Below are 24246 nucleotides of genomic sequence, written 5' to 3'. Positions count from 1 at the left end.
TGGCCTCTCCGTGCAAATGTCTGCCACGTGCCCATCTGGCCTCGTAAACGATCTAACAAACGAACTGAAAGTACGTGCTTTGCAGCATTAAACTGCAGCTGCTGCATATGCCCAGCCAAGTTAGGGCTTTGTTCTCAGGACTTGCATTCCTCGTGATCTCTCAGCTTGCAGGCATATCTTGAACGTGCCAGCGGAGTGCCAAACATTGTCATTTCTTGCAACAATTGTTACGATGTGCCAGCATAAGGAGATCCATTTTGTTTTTGTCAGGAAACAATTGTTCCAAGCCTAGCTTAGTGTTGCACTAAGTCGGAGGATTGCAGTGTTGTGCTGATACTCTTGCGGCACACAGATAATCCAAGCAATTGATTTGTCCCCAAAAAATTGGCATGCGCGGACTCCTTCTTTCAGAGTCCACACTGGGGTGTTGCATTGACGTCAGATTAACGGGGCAGACAACACTGGCCGTGAGTGTTATAGTGAATTAATAATTAGATCAAATTATTACGGCTCCCCCTTAAGCTTTGTTGTCGCATGGTTTTACTGGGGCTAAGCTGAGAAGAGTTGTGTTCACGTTTTTGTGACCCATAGCCACTAGTGTATGAAATGCAAAATTTTTTTGAAGGGGGGGACAAAGTAGTGTTGTTGCTGCTCGCAATGATGTCAGTGTGAAAAGTTCAATAGATTTTCTTTCAACCCCCGTTTCAGTGCAGTAATGTCTACCTGACACGCCGCCATGCATATTACACTTGCTCAGATGTTGCATGCGACGTTGGCTTTGCAACAATGGCAGTTGAGGTCGAGTGGCAGCAATAAGTTTTAAAGTGGCACTAAAAAAGACGCACTTAATTGGCTTATATTAATGAAGTGTTCTTGTAGAACTTTATTCTTGTTTGTTTCGCACTGATGCGTCGATTATTAGAAGAGAAAATGAAATTCAGAGTTCTCATTTTAGAATTTTGCGGTGAAACCCCAGGGCCGGTACGTCGTCGTGTCTCAGTAAGCTTTTCTGACATTTCTTCACTTCAGCCTTTGCCTCCTTTAGAAAACAGGGAAGTCTGTCCCACTGGATAAGATATTAACTATGCTCGAGCAGGCGCGCCGGCGCATTGCAAGACCTTGCAACATGTTATTGCAGGAACCTCAAGGTTGTGCTTTATATTGCCACCATTTTTTTTCTCCCCTTACCAAGCTGGTCTTCTTGTGGTAAGACGGGCTGTTTTAGTATTGTCAAAGGCCAACTTATGAATGCAGCTCATATATTTTTTTTTCTTTATTGTTGCATTAAACTTTCTTACTGTGGAGGTGCCCTGGCAATCATGCAGGATAAGATGTTTGGCTGTGTTTTGCTTTCCTGTTGCTGCTGTCTGCCACACACATGATGAATTGCCCACACGCCTTAGGACACTTCTGAGTCTCCACGGTGATCTTTCTTTGCAAACATTCTGATGTGTGGACAGATGGGTTTGGGAGAGCTATTCTTAGCCAGTGGTTTATGGAAGGGTCTGCACATGGAAAAAATTTGTTCCCGTGATACCTGGCTGGGCAGCAATTGATACAAAGTGTTCTAACATTGTGTGTGCCTGGAAAAGGCATCGGTTACTAAGAAAAGTAATTTCAACGGCACAATTTCTCCGTCTCAGGCCTGCCTTGGGGGAGAGAGAGAACTTTATTTTTGTAGGCTCCGTTTAGGCAATGGGGCTGAGGGCTGTCGCCTTATGCCTGCTGTGTCAACTACTAAAACTGGGACTGCGCACCCTGCCATGGAATGTGGACTTTGCTTCACATGATGTTTTGCCTACGAAAGCATTTGTCATGAAATTGGCCTGCGGAGAGTTTTCATCATGTTTGTCTGCCATGACACGATTGTACCAAGCAGTGCTAAATTAGGCATGCATTCACAAGCTAGATGCAAGCAGATGAAGAGTCGAGTTGACTTCTAACAACGAGCAATGTCTGAAGGTACGGTATTGCTATATTTCATACCAGTGAGCCTTGCTGATGTGCCACAGGAGTGGAAGATGAATAAATCTGAATTCAAATAGACGGTTCACCGTTGTCATGTTGCAACCCCCCCCCCCCCCCCTTTTTTTTATTGCAAGGGTAATCTCTTTTCCCAAGTAACTAAAGCTGAGACTCTGAGCAGATTATTGTAGCTTTTCCCATTGTGTGATATAGTCAAACCCACTTATAACGACCCTAGATATAATCTATCGGTTATGACAACCACATTTCAATGCATTTACAGTTATTTGACCCTGCCTATTGAAACTCCTTACAAATTACAAAAGTTCTTTCAAAAGTGCCGTACGGTTGCTGACGATGCTTCAAACCCTGTCACAGTAAAAAAAGGGCATGAGACGTACTGAAGCACGCAAGCGTGACCAAACTGAGCACATGGCAGCGCGCACCCCACCCCAATCCAACTGGCAACGATGATACGCCTTTCTGGTTGAGCGAGCGAACCAACGCGTGTGGATTTAGTAAGCTGCGATTTCGAAAGTGTGCAACCACTCCACGGAAGCCGCAGAGAAGGTCGCGCACTTTGAAGGCACGCCTCCAGCTAGGAGGCGTACAGCATAAACAGCACGGTGCGGGGCATGCACTGGTGCGATATTGGTTGCCATGGTGGTGTCACTGTCGTTTCTGTGCAGTTGTCAGTGCAGCACCGTGTGCGTTACGACGGTTGCTCGAGCATTCCTGTTGCCGCTGCCGGCACGTAATACTGCAGGGCATCAGCGGTTACTGCGCCGTTATCAGATCGTAGTTTGGCGGTGCTTCGTTTACGCGTTGCCGATTGCCAATAATGGTTTGTAGTGATGTTTTGCATTTCGAACATCGCATTTGTTTCACTCCGAGCGGTATAGATGACGTAATTTTACGTAATTAGACGTGTGTGCCCGACGTGCAGTCTTAATGCCGGGTCCATGGTGTTGTATACCTTCGCGGAGGGGTGGCATGCCGTAGTAGTTACTGGAGTTAATGCTTCCAGCACACTGGAACGCTTTGCTTTCTTGTGCAAAATACAGTCGTGTCCCGCTGGTAGTAAAATACAGTAAAAGCTTCTTAATTTGCACCTCGTTAATTTGAATTATTGAATAATTCGAACTAATTGGCACGGTCCGGCCATGCTCCGTAGAGCCCCATGTATTGAAAAGCTCGTTAATTCGAACTGCGCGTCGCGGTAGCCAGCTTGCAGTCTCTGCTGTTAAGCGACAAATGGCGCGACATACACTATCATCATCGCGTGTTTTTAGGGGCAGCACTTGTGTTTATTCGCAAATGCTCTGCAGCATCGTCATGGACAGCGCGATACGCAGTGCGTTCGGTGGCAACCGCAAGACCGGCCATTCTCTCCTAACAAAATATTAGCAGCACGCACTGTTGGTGGTTGTAGTATGGTGAGAAAGTGGTGCTGCCCGCGACATAGTGCATTACAGTGAAATGAAATAAGCCAAGGACAGCTTGTGTGCCCCCCCCCCCTTTTTTTTTCTTTTCTTCCTACTGTGGATGGCAAATGTTTTTATTATACCGTGGCTTTTTTTCCTAAAACTGAAAATGTTCGCCAGGAAGCTACAAGTATGGCATGCTCACAGCCTTTGATCCAGTTTGCAGCTACGATAGAAAGCCCTCCAGAGCCAGCGAATGTGGGCATTAAACATCGTGCCAATACATGCTGTAAAACTTGCTTGGTCTTGTGTTGCTGTTTCACAGTGGCACGGTGGAGGACATGGAGCTGGTTGATGGTCTGGTCTTCACTCAGAAGTTGGCTGGCAGCGGGGGCCCTCACCGTGTGGAGAAGGCCAAGATTGGCCTCATCCAGTTCTGCATCTCTCCCCCGAAAACTGATGTGAGTTCACCGTGTGGCCTACAAAGCCCCACAACTCCACATGAAAAAAATTAAAACTTGCTCACCTTTGTTTGTGGCTGCGGAGAGTATCGTATTTACTTGAATCTAACGCACGCTTTTTTTTTTATAAAACGGGGCCAGAAATTGCGTGCGCATTATACAGTCGAACCTCGATATATCAAACAGCGCGGTGATCGCAAAATAGTTCGATATAGCCAGAATTCGATATATAAAATCACGTAGAAAACACGTCAAAAACTAGCACAAATAAATCAATGAACCAATCGTGGCGTAATAGATACTCACATGAAGCTTCAAACAAAGTATTTATTTAGTTCGCTGAAAGTACTGAAGCAGCGTAGCCTGCTTCATATTGGCAACCGCGTGTTTGACCACGGCGTCCTCAACATAGTCCAAACGGTCCACAAGAGACAGTCCAGTCCCTTCTATTGCGCCGCAGTAGCGACGTACAACGGCCAAAGCAGCTACAGCCTCAGTTGCAGTCGGGAGTGGGGCAACATCAGCGCTTGCTGGATCAGCCTTGGCAGCGTCTTCGTTTGGCCGCTCAGCAGTCACTTCTGCAGCGATCTCCACGTCTGTTAACTCCGCCACTGTTCCGGTGCTGTCGTCACCGCCAACGAAGTCCTCAATGCACATGCTGTGTGGCTCAACACCGACAAAGTGCTCGAACTGGCTCCAGGTTTCTTCAAGCTGGCATTCTTCCTCTGTGCCATCCAACGTCAAATCTTCGGTTGCTTCCTCGGAAGCTTCTTCAATGCGGGTCACGAAACCCGCATAAAGAACGCACTGAACTTCTCGGCGCTGAGAACGAACGCAAAGTTCTTGGCCTTCTACTGTAGCATTGGTCCCGATAAAGGAATATTCCGGCCCCTTACGTCGATAAACCATTTGTACAGCGCCTTCTCGACGTCTTCAAAGGCAGCTTTGCGCACCCGCCGCGCGCCTGAGTGCTGGTTCTGTTCCGCTTTGGTCTTTATGTCACTCTTATTTTTCAGCAGAGTGCTCAAAGTATTCCTTGGGATGTTGAAAGCTGCGGCGACGCTCGCTTTCTTTTCTCCATTTTCAACGTGCTGTATGACTTCCAATTTCGCAGCAAATGTCAGGGTCGTACGCTTCTTCGCGTTTGCAGCCATCACACCAACCACGACAGGCCTACACCACACACACAATGACTGGCGTAGCACAAACGGCAGCACCGAGATGTACTACGTGTTGTTGATGTTGGTTAAACTAGCCAACCTGGCCAAGCCGCCGCGTGCGTACGCCGCTACGTTCAAATGGCGCCCTTGGTGCAACAGATGTGGGCAGCTGTCGTACGCAGCAGTCTGAAACGCCCATCGCGCCACCGCTATCTTCGAGAATGTTGCGGGAAAGCTCGCCTCCTGTCAAGAGAGCGCACTTGGTCTGAGGCGGCGGAGTTTGATATATCCATTTTACATCCGGCCCCGCTCGAAATAAAATAAATGCATGCAATTTTCCACGTGATATAGAAAGTGTTCGATATACGCAATAATTTGATATATCCGTGTTCGATATATCGAGGTTTGACTGTAATCGAGTGGCCTTAAATCCGTGTTGCTGTATCGCCATTGGCATTTCAAGATGGCCGCCTCGTACACGCCTTGAGTCTAGCTGCCGCAGCTTCCTCCACGTGCTGTAGTACATTTGCTTAGGTTAGTACACCATCCGTCTTCCCGTTTTCTGTATTTGCTCTGTCAGCATGGAAGCACTGACTGCGTAGACACGCAGTGCTGCAATTAAGGGGAGACGCGGGTCGAAAATCGTCGATTTTCATTAAAAAAGTCAGTTTTATGTTTTCGACTGTTTCAACAAGATTGATCCCTCCTCTTTCATATATAAAGAAATCAGAGCCGTAAATGATCGGTAAATTATAAATAAACTCGTTGAAAGCACTCGAGGTGTCAAGAAAAGGTGCAAATCTGGCCCATTTTCCAGCGCGTGATGCGTCAAATCGCGGCGTCGCAAGCCATTGGGCTTGTGCAAGGCAGTAGGCCTACACTTTTTCTCTCCGAGGTCGGTTTTGCCGCGTCACAATCTCGCCGGGAAGTAATAATAAAAACAACATTTCTCCGCCGAAACCAAGCGCTTTCGCTGGATTTCTAACTCACGTGGTGCGATTCCAGCCACGCCATTGGCTGCCAGCGCGCGACGCGGCCGCGGGTTGTCTGCTCTTTCTGCGACGCGCCGCTCTCTCGACGTGTTCCCAGGCTTTCAGGCATTTTTCTGCTCCTTGTTTCGATGGATCCCGTGAAGAAACGCGATTTTCGATCTCTAAAGTATCGGTCGAAGCACAAGTTCAAGGGGACTCGCCGCAAAGTCAAGCGGCGTGCAATGGATACGTCCGCGGCAGCTAAGCCTAACCTAGGTGACGGCGACGCTTTCGAAGGTTCAGAGCCGGCCGGCCGCTCAAGTTTCGTTGACAGCGCAGACGAATTCGTCAACGCATCGGAGAAAAAGTAGATAATCTTCGACAATCAAGATAGGAGCGGCGAGGAGACGGCAAGCATCTTTATCTGCGAGATCGGCGTCGGGAACGTGAGCGCCGCGGCATGTCCGGCGTGCGGACGGCGCGACCTTTTTATCCGCGAGTTGGCCAAAAAACGGAAACGACTCGCGTCGTTTTGGGGGTTGCGCTGCAACAATGCAGCGTGTACCACGTCCGTTATCTCGTCAACATATTCGTCGCGGCGTGCATCACCGGTAGACGACGCTAACGGTGGAGCGCGCCCTTCGGCCAGCCCAAGAGAGAGTTTCGCCGTGAATATGAAGGCAGTGGTTGCGGCGCGCGCATTTAGAGCGAGACACAATCAATTCGTCCGATTTTGTGCAGTTCTTGGTTTACCAAAACCGATGCACCATAAATCGTTTACCGCCATAACAAATAAAGTGCACCTCGCTGCTACAAAAGCAGTGGCTGAACTTGGAGTTGGCTCGGAAAGTACCGTATATACTCGTGTAAGGGCCGCCCTCGTGTAAGGGCCGCACCCCAACTTTGAAAGCGGATATTTCGAAAAAAAAAAAACAAAAGTTCAAAATGTCCCGCCAGAAAAGTGTAGTTAGTTCATTTACAGCCAGATGGCGCTGCACGCTTTTCCGCTTTTATTCTACTTCCGCCGACGCGCCGACCACGCTGTTGACAGCGCGCCGCCATATTTGCCTTGTGCGGCCTCTTTGTTGGCATCGTTCCTAGCATCGTGTCGATACGTTGGCAGCGCGACTTCAGATCGGTGTCGTCGGTGTCACTTTGTTGGTTGTAGTGAACCCTGCAGAAGCCAGCGCACGTGACGGACGATGGGCCGGCATCTGAGATCATTCACTGCAGCATTTAAGCTGCAAGTGATTGACTATGCCGAGGAGCACGGGAAGCGGGAAGCTGGACGAAAGTACGACGTCGATGAGAAGCGCGTGCGTTACTGGATGAATCAGAAAGATGCCCTCGCCGCTACTAACAGGAGCCGAAAGGCGTTTCGCGGGAAAAAGTGCAAGTACCCGCAACTCGAAAGCGAGCTCGTCAACTACGTCGTCGACACACGAAGGGACGGCTACGCCGTATCGACTGACATGATACGCGTCAAAGCCCTCAGCATCGCTCGCCACATGGAAATACCCCCGGCACAATTCAAGGCAAGTCGGGGCTGGGCTACGCGGTTTATGAACCGTAACCAGCTTTCTATTCGGCGCCGAACGACGATTTGCCAAAAACTGCCGCGCGAGTACGAAGACCACGTCATTAAGTTTCATCGCTTCGTGAATGCTCTCAGGAGGGAGCATGAATACGACCTGTCCCAAATTGGGAATGCGGACCAGACACCTGTGTGGTTCGATGCACCGGAAAGCACCACAGTGGATTTAAAAGGTGCGAAAAGTGTGTCTGTGCGCACGACTGGTGCAGAACGCCAAAGGTGCACTGTGATGTTGTGCATCACGGCAGACGGCAGGAGGCTTCCGCCGTACGTCGTATTTAAAAGGAAGACTCTCCCAAAAGAGAAGTTCCCTCAGGGAATCGTCGTACGTGCGCAAGAGAAGGGCTGGATGTCCGAGGAACTGGTCGTTGACTGGATTAAGACCGTCTGGGCAAACAGACCTGGAGGGCTGTTACAACGGAAAGCCCTCCTTGTTTTGGACAGCTTTAGGGGCCACTTGACCGACCGCGTCAAGAACCGAGTTGCCGCAACTCGTACGGACTTGGCCGTCATTCCCGGTGGCCTGACGAGTGTGCTGCAGCCGCTCGACGTATGCGTCAACAGACCATTCAAAGTGGAATTTCGCCGATGTTACTCTGAATGGATGGCTGGAGGCGTCCACGAGAAGACCCCTACAGGACGGCTGAAGCGGGCGTCGCTCCAACAGGTGTGTGAATGGATTTTGAATGCGTGGCGTGCCATGTCAGTAGAAGTAGTTGCTAAAAGCTTCAAGGTAACGGGAATTTCGAACTCCATGAACGGCACCGAAGATGACCGTCTCTGGGAAGACGCGGACGCCGAGGCGAGCTCCTCCGAGAACGAGGACAGCGAAATGGAATCCGAATAAAAACATTTCTGGCATGTCATTTGTGACTCTTGCACTCTGCTACTGTTGCATAAACAGTACAGACCTTTGGCCTGTACTGCCTGTACTAAATCGGCCTGATTCGTGTAAGGGCCGCACCTAGCAAAATTTTCGAAGAAAAAGTGCGGCCCTTACACGAGTATATACGGTAACAGCACAGAAAGTAGGTCAGCATGGTGCTCACGAAGACTCTATGAGAGAACAACATATGTCGCAAGTGAATTCTAAAGTAGTGCAGTGGATCTAGATACCCTGGCCTGCATTATGTGCAATTTTTATACAGATTTCAGCGCTACAACATAAATAAATAACTTTTATAACTTTCAATCGTGTTTTTCTCAGCTTCATATTTTTGGCCAAACATGGCTTTGTGCACGACATTTGATGTACTTATTGTGGTCCAATCAAGACCAAATTTGGTGTGCATCATCTTTAGGATATGTAGAATGCACTGATCTAGGTTTTAGTGCAACCAGTTCATTTTTAAGAATGGAAATGTTCAATACCCTTGGGTACCAGTCACTGAAAAACGAAGCATCAGATATGAAATTCTCTCAAAATGTTGCCTGTCAAGGGAATTGCATTATCTTGGTTATTAGCGCTCACTGGAGTGTTGGGGACAAGAAACGCCATCTTGCACTGCTATATCATGCCAACTGCTAGGTCCAGTAGCTGCACAAACATGCACTGTTTCTCACTTATGCATGGCACTTAGGACATGAAAGCATCGAGCTATCCTAAAACTAAAAACAGGTTTGTAATGAGGATATCAAGCTATATAAGTGGTAGAATTTTCATTTGCCTAGCAATAATATTAAAAAAGAAAGGTTTCTGAGGAGCGTCTCCCCTTAAGGGGGGACGCGGCACTTGAAAGACGAAAATCGGCCCGAAAATCGCATTTTCAATCTCTTCATTTTCGCGTTCCCGAGACCTTTCTGCACCGACCTGCAACTTTTGGTTTCAATATTACGCTTATTTTATGAGTTATAAGAGATCAAAATTGCGAATCCGCGCACGCGGACCTTTAAATTGAAGTCTAAACTCGCCTATTTCAAGCATCCGTAGCCCGCGAACTACGCGCTCCACCGCCGCCATTTTGGTCTTGTTTGAAAGCTCCTGTTTCTAGCGTTTCATTTTTTTTCTGTAAGCAACCCTGCTCATCACGCGAGAGCGAAAAAACCAACGACAAAATAATGCGCAGCGTGTGCGTCTATTGGTTGGTTGGCGCACGTGACCAAAATGGCAGTCTGTGATTGGCTAGGGAAGCTTGTGTTGCCAACGCTGCCTCTAGTTTTACATACATGCCGCCATTTTGAAAAGTCTTTTCGCTTGCGAACGTGTGTTGTGCCTAACGTGATCGTGCGGTTGACTATGCCAGGCGGTGCGAAGAAGTACCGATCTCTGCATGCTTTCGGCCGTACACGAAAGAAAGGCAGGGGCAGAAAGCGTGTTGGAGCTGATACTGCGCCGCAGGAGCATGTGAGGAACAATCGGGCCCTGACATCGCCTGATAACGCCGTCGTGACCGAGGACGCTTCCCCCCAAAACGTGCACTGTGTGGACTCCGGCCGTGTAAGCGTGAACGTCGATGTTATCGGTGACAGCGGTGTTCGTGGGATTGCTTCCCCTGACAGCGTGGACTCTGGCCGCGTTATGATAACCAGCGATGCTATCGGCAACTGCGCGGTGCGCGAGGACGCTTGCCGTGACAACGAGCGCGATGTCGACTCCAGCCGCGTGAGAGTAGACTCCGATGTTATCGGTGTCGGAGAAGTGCGCGAAGCGCGTGCTCGTGAAAAGGCCGCACTTGAGGGGCTTTCGTCGGTACCGTCAACAGCACGGAAGGTTGAGCCTTTCGCAGAGGCGAGCGGTGCAGCGACGGCGTCAGCGTCAGATCAGCCTACCGCTCCTTACATTATAGTGAACTTGAACTCCCTCAACTTGCTCCTTCAAGTTCTGCGATGTGAAACGTGCAACGAACCAGCGCAAGTAGTGAGGGGTGATCGCGACTACGGCCTCGCAGTGAAGCTGACTGTTGTGTGCAATAATTGTGGAGACGTCGCGGCCGGATGGAGCTCGCCCCGAGTTGATGGCAAGAAGACGTGCAACCCATTCGACATCAACCTCTTGGCTACGCGGGCGATGATGTCTACTGGAAATGGCCAGACAGCCATGAATGATGTATTTGCGGCAATGGGATTGTCGCACCGTGGGATTCATCACCGGACTTATCAGCACCACTTGAAGAAAACGTTGAAACCTGCTGCCACGCAAGCGGCCGAGGTCGCTATGAGCCAGTGTGCACAGAAAGTGGCCACACTGTATGAGGACCTATGTTTTGGTCATAGAGGTAACATAGCAGTGTGCTATGACGGCACTTGGATGACTCGCGGTCACTCCTCTCACATAGGCGTCGGTGCTGTCGTAGAGCTCTTCACGGGGTACGTACTAGACTATGTTGTGCTATCAAACTTTTGTTTAGGGTGCGAACTTGGACCGAAGCCTGATTCTGACGGCTATGCAAAATGGAAAGATGCACACCAGTGCCAAAAAAATACTGACAGCAAAGCTGGTCATATGGAAGTTGAAGCTGGCCTCACACTGTTTCGAAGATCTTTAGAACGCCATGGATTGAGATACACGACCATCTTGTGTGATGGTGACAGCCGCACATTCACTGCTATCCAAGAAGAAAAAGTTTATGGATTTGTTGATGTCCAAAAGGAGGACTGTGTCAATCACGTCCAAAAGCGCATGGGGACGGCACTGCGTAATTTAGTGCAGAAACAGAAAGGTGAGGGGAAGAAATGCCTTGGCGGGAGAGGCCGGCTGACAAATGAGCTCATCACCAGGCTCAGCATGTATTATGGCTGGGCTCTAAAATCTAATGACGGTGATGTGGACGCCATGCAGAAGGCTGTGATGGCGACGTACAGGCATGTCACGTCGACTGACGAACGTTTGGATCACAGCCTGTGTCCAAACGGCGAAAATTCATGGTGTCGTCACAATGCTGCAAAAGCAAAAGGAGAGCCTGAACCCAGGCACCACTATAACTTGCCAGAACATGTGGCAGAAGCAATGCTGCCTGTATATACGCGGCTATCCGAAAAATCTCTGCTCCAGAGATGCCAGCGAGGCAAGACTCAGAATTCAAATGAGAGCCTTCACTCAGTGATTTGGAGTTTAGTCTCAAAAGAACAGCATGCTTCTCTCTTTGCCGTGCAAGCTGCTGTAGCGGAAGCTGTCCTACGCTTCAACACTGGGAACCTGCTTGCATCCACTGCAATCCTACAGCAGCTGCATATGAATATTCCTGGCACTGCATCTCAGCGAGCTAAGGAGAAAGACTGCCATCGAAGTGCCAACTCGAGCAAGAAGCGAGAAGCCTCTCTGAGTGCAAGGAAGCTGGCTAAGAAGCGGCATAAAGATGGGATGCATCCAGATTATGCCCCTGGTGCATTTCCATGAGATTTTATTGGCATGTTGTCAATAAAAATGTTGCAGAATGTTTTTCCTTGATTTCTCAAAACAACAATTCTGACAGACTTCTGATTTTGGAGGTGAAATAGCTTCTGTCCTATTTCAGCTATCGGAATAATTTTTTTTTGCCAGAAAGAGAAATGTATGCAGTATGCAATATGCCCCTTCTCAAAGCAGTACTCTTCTCAAAAAGTTTTTGAAATGGGTCACATGTTTGACATGTCAAGATGGCATTTTTTTCTCACAACTTTGATGAGCTCTAACTCTTGCTCAGATTAGCCTAGAACATTGATTAATACCTTACGACACTCCCTGAACATTCTAGATAGTCTTCATACTCAAATTACTGTGTTGAGTATTGAGTTGAAATTACTGTGTTGAGTATTACTGTGTTGTATTTTGAGCAGATGCTAATTTTCCTCCAAACAAAGGACCCAGCTTATACAATGCTTTTGGAGTATATCGGAAACTACTTATCCTATGGCAAAATTAATTACATTTTTAGAATCTGCACATTAAAATACACAAAGTGTGAAAATTTCATTCAGATCTGTCCACAAATAAAAAAGTAGTCTTTCAAGTGTAGCCTCCCCCCTTAAAGGGGGAGGAGGGGATCAGAATTAACTTTCTTGTTTCTGGACAGAAAGGGCTGAAATTCGGCGCACACACTGCACATTGCAATAAAAAGACAAATCTAAAATTTCATTAGGATATCTTAATTAGTTTTTGTTTTATAAGAATTTATAAGTTCCTTGCTTGTGGAAAGCCTGGCACAGTAACGAAACATGATAGGGAGCTGGGAATACTTTGCATGTTTGCACAAATGTCTAATCTACATCAAGACAGTGTTCGATTTTTTTTTTAAAGCGCTAATAATTTTTTGCTCGACATAACATGCACATGACTGTGCATCACTGCATGGAGCCATGTAGTAATTGTGAAATAATTAAATAATTGAAAGATAAAGAAACATTTCAAGACTGTCTTTAAGTACAGCACAGCTTGAGGATCACAGCAAAACAAACTGGGCCAAAATCGGTCCAGCCATTGTTGTGCTACGCTTTCCACGAGCGAGGTGATTGACAAAAAAAATGCAATTGAGAAAACTGGCTGCAAAGTTTTAACAGCACTGCAAATTTATTCAAAAGCACCAGGGCTGTAATATTTTGAATCATTGCTGTCAGGCATCTTCTTACACCTTTGCCTCATTGTTTGGTGGGCTTTGGATGCCTTCTTCAGGCGTTCTTTATCCTTTTCTTGTGCCGTCTGCAGTAGTGCATGACCACCATTTTCACTGCCAGACCGAGCCTGGTATCACAGTGTACACCCACAGAATGCTGTTGGCATCTTGGGCACAAAGTTTTAGCGATCAAAGAGTTCATCGCGGAAACAGGCATAATATCGAACTGTCACAAGGGGCCGAAATTTGTTCTTGGCATTGCTGCTTCCGCTCAGTCGCGGACACTGCGCGAAGGGAGTCGCGAACGCTGCATGCCTGCGCTTCTGCAGTCACCGCTGACAAAACGCGGCTCGAGGCGCGTCTGAATCGTGCGACGATTCGTCTGGTGAGCCTTGAGTCACCATACAGTACGTAGCTCGTCGACGGTTGGGGCTCACTCGCAGGCTGCGTGTCCCTGTCGCACAATGCATCGGAAACGCACACCGTCTCTGCCTGCGATGGAGACCTTCGACCCGCGTCGCCTTCAACAACGCGATCTCGGTTGCTGACTCACGCGGCCGTACGCACAGGTGCGAGAGCCTCCGTTGGCACGTCTTCCGGTGGCTTGGTTATCAGTGTCGATGTCACAGGGCGATTGTCGGCTTAGCTGCTGGAATCACACGGTGCATGATAACGTGGCACGTTATCCGCGTGTTCAGTCGGGTTCTCCTCTTCTCCCGCTGGCCGCCGTCTTTTTCTCGCCGTAGGAGGCTTGCGCTTCCGTTTTCCAAAGGCATGCTTCATTTAAAAGTTCTTTTCGAACGAGTGACGATCCATCACTGACCTGGGAGCTTTCATAAATTCGAATTCTGCGAGTGTCAAAACGAAGAAACACGCCGGCGTGGTTTTCAAAGCAGACAACTGCGGTCCGCTGTGGTTGCCAGCTTGCCCGCTGCTGCAGCAGCAACCAATGGCGAGACGCCTTTCAGTACGACGACCAATCGGAGGCGCGCTTTCATCGCAGGGCCCGTGTGACCGCCTCTAGCAGACCCGCGCTTCTTTTGTGTTTGTTACAAAATGGCGACGACCGAAGAATTCAGAAAGGGAATGGCGAAACTTCGAGCTTTCGAACGATACCAAGATGGCGGCGTTCGGTGGCGGGAAAGACGAGTTAGGGCTCCGCGAACTGCGGTCGTTTTACGCGAATTAAAGCTGTTTTCTCGCCCTACGCACTTATAAATTAATTTTTTTCGGGCACTTTTAGTGCGTTTTCAGTCAAACCATTTTGATACAATGTAGATTTGGCATTGCAGATACCGAAACGCGTCGTTGCCAAAAATCGATCTTTTTTGCGATTTTCGCGATCTGATCCCCGCGTCCCCCCTTAAAAGGAAAGTGATCATGTGTGCGGAAACAGACTGAAATAGGGCCACATCATGGGCATTCGGAGTTTCCGAAACTTGTGTGCAGGACTGGTGCAAACAGAAGAGCCATTCTACTCCGGTAGCTGCTGTGTATGGCACGGCCACGCCACCCGTATTTTGAAAGTGATCTGCGACCGATGCAAGAGTCTAGGTATCTAGGTGCACTGCACTGCGTTCTCGTCGCTTAGGCCGTGTTAAAGTGAGAGGCTGCACAAAGCTCAATTCACTCGCTCCTGCTACCACTAATAAAGAGTTTCCGCGGTCATTGCGCAAGAAGTGTTCATATTTGCTCGGGCACGCGTGGCGCCATACTTGTTAATTTAGTCAGTAAGGGAATGTTTGAAAGTTCTTACGCTCGATAAAACTACAATACTTACTTTTCATATAGCTATACACTAATTTGCTATTGCGATCAATGCTTTGCCTTTCGGGCAAAACTGACTTCTATTCATCGCAACTTTAGTGTATTGGGAGTAAATCATTTTTTTTCCTAATGAGAGAAAGTTGCATTTCTGTATGAAGGAATGAGATGCTCTGTACTGTAAAAGACTGTTCTTTCTTTTAAGTCACGGAAAGTGGATGTGCGTTACAGTCGAGGGCGTTTTCTTTTTCCTTCATTCTTTTTTGGTCTCAGAAAATGGTGCATGTTACAATTGAGTAAATACGGTACATTTTTGCAGAAGAAATTCTGAAATACCTTTGTGTAGAAAATGCCAGAAAATTTGTCATTGGTTTTCTAGACTAGCCACAGCTAAAAACTTGCTCCAGCATCTCGACATGTTATTATGCGCATTGCGTTAACGTTCCTGCACCTAAATCTGAGTTAAAGCTTGGGTCGTTTATATGCGTCCACGAAAGCTTCCGTTTGTCTTGGCATTCCTTTGTGTCAAAAGCGAAATTTCATTATATTCAAATAGCATACAAATGCACTTGTTATACTGAGGTTCTAAATACATGTTCTTCTTCGTATTGAGAACTTTGATTTATTGAAGTCTGTCGTATCGAGGTATCATTGTACCACGATCAGTACTCACTTGCATATCATGAGCTGCCAATATGAGCTGAAAATATTGCTCATGTGCTGCAGCGACTGTCATTGCAAAACTGATTTCGCTGTGTCAGTGAGTGCAGGAAAAAATTTGCAGACATAGTCTGGCCTTGTTTACCTGTACCTCCAACATCAGGATGCAGTCATGCATAGCCCACACCTGGAAAAATTTCAACATTTAAAGTTGTATAGATTGCATACTAGTGTGTGTGTGTGTGTATGTGTATATATATATATATATATATATATATACACACATATATAGTCGGCAAAATACGGCATTAGAAGAGTGAACCATAGGTGAGAGTTGGCATCTTCTGTGGTGGCTTAATGGCTTTGCCATTGCGCTGCTCGGCAGTCTAACGCCATAGTTTGTGACCACCAGAATCGGGGTCGCATTTTCGTCTAAGGGATGGCGCTTCATGCCTTCTGGTGCCACTTGCAACTTTGCATTGCAGATGGACCACCAGGTGATAGTGAGCGACTATGCAGCCATGGACCGGGTGCTGCGGGAGGAGCGCACCTACATCCTCAACATCATCAAGCAGATCAAGAAGGCCGGCTGCAATGTCCTCCTGGTGCAAAAGTCCATCCTCCGTGATGCCCTGAGCGACCTGGCGCTGCACTTCCTCGCAAAGACAAAGATCCTCGTTGTCAAAGACATTGAGCGGGAGGACATCGAGTTTGTGTGCCGCAGCCTGGGCTGCCGCCCCATCGCCTCGCTTGACCACTTCACCGCAGAGGCGCTGGGCTCGGCCGAGCTCGTCGAGGAGGTGACCACGGGCAGCGCCAAGTTTGTGCGCGTGACGGGCGTGGCCAACCCGGGTCGCACCGTCAGCATCCTGGTGCGCGGGTCCAACAAGCTGGTCCTCGAGGAGGCAGAGCGGTCGCTTCATGACGCCCTCTGCGTGGTGCGCTGCCTTGTGAAGCGCAGGTAAGTTTTCCGGTGCTCTCCTGACCTACAGGCAGGATATTGTGTTCATGCAGGGGGGGGGCAACTGTGTAGAGTGGATGGCCTAATTGGTACTGAGGCAGATCAAGTACAAAGGAACAGAGAATGCACAACTCTGTGTGCACCCAGTTGCAGGAAAGTAAAAGTAAGCCAGCAATGACTGGCTGACCTTTGCTTACTTTTTTTTTTTTACAGTTAGGTGTACTTCGTCTATTTTATTGCTGCGGTAGCAGTTCATTGTCTTTAATGCTAATTGTGTGTTCTCTGTACGTTTTTTGCTAGTCTGTTGTGCCAAAACTAATAGACTCATTGTTGTCACTCACTGGTGATGCAGTCATCAGCGGACACCCACAGTTCAGCCTTTAGATATGCCCAAGGATTGAAGCAGTTTCAGAACCAAGTTGGCCAAACTGCGTGTTATCCACTGTACGCAGGGGAACTAGTTCATGTTAGTCCGAGTTGTCTTGTGCCATGTCTGAGAAACTGACTGCAGAGGGTGCCTGAAAAGCTTAGCACGTTGGAAGGATACAATTTAATGGAGCTTGCCTGCTGCAGAGTGCACTGTAATTTTGGTCTCACTTGTGCATGTCGCCACCATTTTGCCACGCACATGATGAAACCATTCCACTAATGCCTTAGGACACCTCTGAGGGCTTCGATGAATTGCATTGTCAAGGTTCTGATGTGTGGCGAGGGTGTGCAGCACTTTTGAGCAGATGGCTCTTTGCAGACATAGTACAAGCAAGCCAGCTGGGTGTTGCTATTAGGGGGGGAACAGTGGTCTTTAGACCAACCAAATTGTAAAAAAAAAAGCAGGTTTCTAGATAAGTACATTCTTGGAATTACATCTGTTCTTATCTGCCACGTTTCCCGTCTCATAAGATCATATTTAAGCTATAATAGCCATTTCAAAACAGATAGTGCATCTGATTTTTCACATGTGTCGATACTAAAACAACATACATTCAATGACGCCAGGCTCGCATTCCAGTGCCTTAGGGGCGGCCATCTTGTGCCGCCATTGTCGGCTCACCCTCGCAAGCTTTTACTTGCACATACGTCGCGCGGTGATGTTATCGATCCTGGACTTTCTGCAGAACTTCACGGCGACTGCAGAAATGCGCTGGAGAGGCCCTATAATTGCTATCGCAATGAAAACAGGTTGGGGTAGTGTTAAGTTACACCACCAATTTATTGCGGCTTTGTGGGTCTGGGGTGACATATGGTGACCCCAAAATTGTGTTACAGCATCAATTGGACCACGTAATTTGAGAATATTTTCAGCTATAATCATTAGCGTTGGCACAGGAATATATAGTTTGATCATCGTACCAGTGACATTTTTGGCTTTGCAGAAAAGCATGCTCCGTGCTGCCGCTCAACCTACTCTTCCATTTTCTAGTACGCTACACCTACAACGCACACTTCGTGTTGGCTTATTCTGTGTTTCATTGTGGTTTCGAAGTTCGTGCTGCCATATTCCATCATTTCACCAAAATTCAGATTGGCCCGCTGCTAATTGCTTCAAAATGATATTTTATCTGCTCAAAATATTTCCAACATGAAATTTAGTTTGCTCCAAACATGCTGCAAAATGACTTTAAGCAGTCCTGCCCCTGGGAGCTGGAAATGCGTTACAGCCGCCGCGTTTTAGACACCATCCAGTTTCAAACTGCGTAATAGTTGGAGCTCATGTGGTTGCCGTCTGTTCCACTTGTGCAGGGCTTTGATAGCGGGAGGAGGAGCTCCCGAGATGGAAATGTCACTGCGGCTCGGCGAGCGGGCGCGCACCCTGCGGGGCCTGGAGGCCCACTGTGTGCGGGCCTTTGCCGAGGCCCTGGAGGTGGTGCCCTACACGCTGGCCGAGAATGCCGGCCTGCACCCAATTGCCACCGTCACAGAGCTCCGCAACAGGCACGCGCAGGGAGAACGTGATGCTGGCATCAACGTGCGCAAGGTATGTCTCGAGACAAGTTCTTTCGGGTTGCTGTGTTTGTAATTTCTTCACACAGGCTAGTGTGGAAATGTAATGGACCATTGTCTTATTAAAATTTCACTGCTTCTGCAAAGTATGCTGCTTATTGCCTTTAGCCAGTTGAAGGGAAAATACGGAGTGTTGCTCAAAAGCTACTGCAGCTATACCACAGGCTTGGCTTGAGCTGACACTTCGTGTAAAGGTGGGTTACGGAAATTTTTTTTGTTAATAGCATTATGAGAAAATGTGAGATGGAACACTCAATCCTCATTCTGATGAAATAGGTATAATTAGTTAAACGAATATCCCTTGAAATGCCCATAGAGATCCACGTACTTCAAATTTAGTTTTAAAGGGCCCCTCACTAGGTGACATAGCAAATTTCGATTATACGCTGGAAGTATTTGCGTGTCCTCTAGAAAGTGTTCTGCCGCAAGAATTTTTCGAATTAATTCATTGATAGCTGAGATAAAAATCTGGTGCTTTGCACCAGCAGCAAGGTTAGGTGAATAACTTTCAATGTAGTTAAACCTGCAGCAAGCGGCTCTAAAATATAGTCGCATGGCAGCATTTACAATCATTGGAAGTTGTGAGGCTTAGTTCAAGAATGTGCAAAGCAAGCTACAACATGTTTAAGGCCGTAGTGTAAAGTTTTGATCACTACCGTACTTTTCTGCTGCAACGTTGGCACCAGATATCTTTCTAGTAATCAAGAGAAGACCTTGCACAAACGCCTCATTGCTGCATTGGTATTTGTTAAGGGCAGCTGCGATGCCAGCCACACACATGTATGTGATGACTTTTGCCGTTTCGCCTTAGGACCCCTATGAGTCTCCACGGTGATCTGTGATGCAAGTTTTCTGATGAGTGTGCGCACTGGCTGCATAATGTATCGCCCTAGCCTCGAATTTGGTGTCATATAAACTAGGTTGCATTTGACACCTGCGCTGCAGACTGCTGTGCTCACAAATTTACTAATACGCAGGGCTCTGTGACCAACATCCTGGAGGAGAATGTGGTGCAGCCCCTGCTGGTATCTGTGAGCGCCATCACTCTGGCGGCCGAGACCGTGCGCAGCATCCTCAAAATAGACGACATTGTCCAGACCGTGCGCTGACTTGCAAAAACACCATCAACACATCGGCCAGGCAGCAGCTGGGCTCTGCCTCTTCGTCTCTCACCCGAAGCCAAGAAGAAAGCAAGACATTTTGTGGCGAGCCCATCAACAAGGGCCGGGCTTCGCTAAATAAAAGCGCTTTCTGAACTATTTTCCTGCGTGTTTTGTATGCCTATGAAGATGCTCGTTTATTTCCCTCCATGTGGCACACAGACATTAGTTAACTACTAATTGAATTTTGGAAAGTAGAACGCGTGGAAAAATTTGCTAAGTACGACTTACACAAGACCTACAGACATGATAGCGTCGGATTGTAATTTGAATACATGAGAAAATGTAATTCTGCTACGGGGAAACTCAAATACACACCGATTTTCTGGCTGCAGTTTGAGGTCTGTCTAAAAGCAGGAGTGGTGTGGCCTTCCGTTCCTTGAAACACCGTGAAAAAAAAAAACAAAGCTCGTCTTCGTGCATAGCACCTGCCACCAGCGTTTCTAGGAAAACATTACAGTTGCATAAGCTGCATTTGCAAGGAAGCATCAAAACAGTTGGGTATCTTTGATTTTGCATTCCACTCAAAGGTAAAGCTTAAGTGTCCTTCCATATGTAAATGTGTGTATACCTTTTGTCATGATGACCACTGATTAAGACAATACCGTATTTATTGGAATCTAGGCCGATAGCTTTTTTCAAATGATCGCAAAACTCTAGGGTGGACTGATTCGAGGATTTTAAAATATGTGCGAGTTTGTAACTGAATATGATATAGTGCATAGCTAGCGCCATCTAGAAAAATCGGTATCGCAGCCACTACTATCCGAGCCGGTAGCCAACTAATGCGCAGAAAAAGTGGTTAAATCGAATTTCGATGTGCTGGTTGTGAACGGTCGTCGCTTTTCCTTCTCTCTATTGGTCGTTTCCACAGAGGGATGGTGCCACTGACGTACACTAGCTAAAGCCACACGTGCCTGTATCTTCGTTGCCTCTACTGGGATTGCAGTGGAGCAGTGGTCTGCCTTGCTTTTGTTGTTTTTTGCCATGTATCGCAATCAACATATTTTAAACGTCTGGTGCTGCGATCGTCGACATGAGCTTAAGGTCGAGCGACTGTGATTGCGTGATGCTTTTGACGTGCATTTTCCAGCAGGCAGTTAAGTAAAAAAATATTGAGAATGAGGCCGGTTCCCAGACATCCTGTCTGGGAACCGGGTTAGTGCGTGATCTTGTTCACGTATATGCATGTAACTTCGAGCAAAGCATATAATAACAAACTGATCTCGCTCATTTATGACTGGGCTTTGCTTGACCTGGTTTTAATTTATTCGTCTATCACTTTTGGTGTTGAATGCGAACCGCAGCACACGTGCCCTAGTTCAGTCGTTTTATACTATAGCTAGCACACGGTAAATACTATTCGCTGAGGGTTGATTTTAGTTAAACATAGCCTGTAGCATCTTGCACTAGCTTTTATTTAATTCATCGAACATTGAGTGCAAATCTTTATTGGTAGGTACTAATACTTTATGGCAGCCTTTAGGGCAAGATGTAACATCTCCGTTTCATGCATGAGGTGCAGCGCTGTGGAAGCTATGCAAGAAGTCCGGTCACCAAAAATGATCACTCCGCGCGTTCCCGTCTATGCTGCGCTGCGTGCCAGGAGGCATTTTCTCGTGCGAGCATGCATGTGAGGCTCCCGCAACGGGCTGCAATTAAAAAACAACAAAAAGCAAATTGATTTAAGGCAACTTGTTAGCAGCCGTATGAGTACATCGTTTGTTTGCTTGTAAGGGTACATTCTTTTTTAATTCAGAACGGAGCTTGCACAAAGAGAATTTTCACGAAAATTGGATTGAGAAACACCGAGCTATTTCTAATAAGTGCGAACGCAGCCACTGCATAAAGTATCTCTAGCCTCCACAGCGTTGCAGCTCATGTATGGAGTGTAGACGTTTATTCTAGCTGCAGAACCCAAATTTACCAAATTACCGCTTGTGAACTATGCTAGTACAGTTGCCAACAAGAATGGCGTCTACTAAGAGTTTTTCTTTGAAACAACTAAATAGAATATATGTTAAATTGTAAATGAGCCCTCAGGACTTAGTGTGTCTGAACTGTGTGCTTAATTCAACAAAGCGTTCTCAACAAAAGATTTGCTCGCATCTTGCTTATTCAAGGCATGCGGCGCTTTCTCCTGGTCTTTAATGATTTGTTCATATTTTTCCTGGTCACCGAGCCTCACGGACGTGGTAGAAGGTGGAAAGGTGTCTGGGTATGAATATTCACGTTTGCCACCGCACTCGTCTGATGCAAAAGAAGTGTGGAAGCCCCACCATCCACATACGACCGTCTTGACATCATGTTCACAATGCAAGAACTAAACGCTGCACTGGCTCTATCTCAAAGATCAACGTTCTCTGGGGTAAGACGCATGCGCTGTTCTCTCCCACTTCAATGCACCGTGGAGCTCGGGCACTGTGCCAGAGAAATAGAAAACCAGTCTTGGCGCTTCTGAAGCCTGGCAAGACACCTCATGCGATATATTCCAACAGACCTGTTGCCCTGGCAAGCTGCGTGGGCAAGATCATGGAGAGAATGGTGCTGACGAGGTTAGAGTGGTTTCTCGAAAAGTACAACCTTTACTCAGACATGACGGGTTTTCGCAAAGGAAGATCCTCCATAGACAGCATGATTGACTAGGTGTCAACCATCGAACTGGATAAGAAGCGTCGACGCTTGTCAGGGGCACTATTTTTGGACGTCACAGGTGCATATGACAATGTGTTGCATGACATTATTCTTGACGCACTTGAGGAGCTTGAAATTGGAGGTAGGATGTTTCACTGGTTACTGAATACCTTACAGGCCGCACCATATTTACGACGACAGACGGGGAGACCAGTCGTCATCAAATCAGCCATGGTGTTCCTCAAGGAGGCGTACTCAGCCCTACACTGCTCAATATAACCCTTATTAGACTCGCTGATATAGTGCCAGAGACTGCAACCATGAGCCTATACGCTGATGATACCTGCATATGGGCTCCTGGTGTTTCGCAGCCACATTTTCGTGCAAGACTGCAATGTACAGTGTCGGTCACTACGAAGTGTTTGCAGCAGCGACATCTACAATTGGCACCTGCAAAGTGTGCGGCCCTTCCATTTACTCGCAAGGTGATGCACGGCTACCAGATTACGATTAACGGCGCAGCCACAGATTTCTAGGAGTGATGACTGACCGAAACTTGTCCTGGCCTAAGCAAGTGTTGATGCTCAAGTCCAAATTAAGCAGCTTCATACACATCCTTAAATATGAGCAGGCATGAAGTGCGGTCCATCAGAGATCATTGCTCAAGCTATATGAATCGCTTTTCGTAGGGTACCCACGATAGAGTTTACCGGTTATTACAAAGATTCGCCCCTCCTGCATACGTAAACTGGACAGCTTACTAGCTCAAGCTCTGAGAACATGTCTTGGTCTGCCACGCTACACTTCGACAAAAGGCGTGATTGCTGAAGCACGTGTACCTCCTATAAACGCTTATCTGTCGTGCGAACCTTTAAGGATATATCTTCGACTATTGACCTGCCATGAACGTTGCCCTCTATCGACCATTCGCATTCTACGTACAGGCAGATCCATAGGCTCCATGGCTTTATATGGCTTTATATGAGAATTCACAATACCTTATAGTAGGAGACTGTTCAATTTCACAGCCTGATCGAGTCCTCTCCCACCACCAAGAATCTGGCGTCTCCCGGTGGCGTAATGTTCCTTCGTTTAATTGTTGTATACTTCAATATCACTAAAACTGCTTCTCCTTTCCAGTGAAACTGCAGCCTCTCCCTGTCTTTTTTTTTCTTTCTTTTTCTGTGAGTCCAAGTATAAGCGCTCCTGTGCATGGCTGCTGTTGATTCTGATTTAGAGTGAATCCGACTTGACCTCATTTGAGTTACTGAGTGAATTATACAGGGTGTCTGAACCATCGTGCACCTAAAGCAGTTGCGTTACTCGAAGGAAACCTGATGCATATTGTTTCCAGTACTGTGGAGCAGCCGCCAGCAAATATTTCGTTCCTGAAAATTAATTCAACAATTCCAAATAATTATCTAATTCGAGAATTACTGTCCTAATTATCAAAGTGGCAATGAGGCATGTGTAGGCACCCCCAAATGACGTCGAACTGCTGTGTGCTTTCAGCGACGTACTATTTGCGTGCAATTTTTTTCCGACTGGCAAACAAACCTCCCGAAATGTTAAAAATACGAAGTGACTACGCTCCCACCCGCATCATAAAGCAGCGCCCTCAGATAAGCTGATTGAAAGCAACTCCACTGCCTGTCGCATACCCGGCGGGCATCATCTTGATAATGGTACGACATGAGCACCAGCAGCAGGTTTCGCGGCTTTGCAGCTATTCCTTCCTCTCTAAGTCACACTTATTATCTGTCTCTCAAGGCCGGCTGATCACAGTGATAATTCAAAAGCCCCTTGATAACGCGGCCGAAGTGCTGCTCTGACCACGCACGAAACGCGAAAAGCAATGCAATAGGCAGAGCACGTTTCAAAATCCCGGCTTTGCTCGCACCGTATCGACAGAGTGCGCGCGCAGCTATATTTCACGGCAGAAACTTGCTTCGGATTAAAGCCA

At 47.4% G+C, this 24246-nt stretch overlaps 1 protein-coding gene across 1 annotated transcript in view; it reads left to right on the top strand.

Moving 5' to 3' along the window:
* The window catches only part of CCT4 (chaperonin containing TCP1 subunit 4), a 44579-nt gene extending 24829 nt beyond the window's left edge, over positions 1-19750 (top strand). Inside the window, exons 6-9 of the mRNA XM_065428982.1 lie at positions 3715-3850; positions 16013-16488; positions 18229-18463; positions 19467-19750. Of these exons, the coding sequence (XP_065285054.1) occupies positions 3715-3850; positions 16013-16488; positions 18229-18463; positions 19467-19598 (979 nt within the window). The 3' untranslated portion in view covers positions 19599-19750. The remainder of the gene's footprint in view (positions 1-3714; positions 3851-16012; positions 16489-18228; positions 18464-19466) is intronic.
* The last annotated feature ends 4496 nt before the right edge of the window (positions 19751-24246 follow it).

The sequence above is a fragment of the Dermacentor albipictus genome, chromosome 7 (assembly GCF_038994185.2).
Source record: "Dermacentor albipictus isolate Rhodes 1998 colony chromosome 7, USDA_Dalb.pri_finalv2, whole genome shotgun sequence".
Classification (NCBI taxonomy): domain Eukaryota; kingdom Metazoa; phylum Arthropoda; class Arachnida; order Ixodida; family Ixodidae; genus Dermacentor; species Dermacentor albipictus.
Note: the sequence above shows the minus strand (reverse complement) of the source record. Positions and strands in the feature narration are given on the sequence as shown.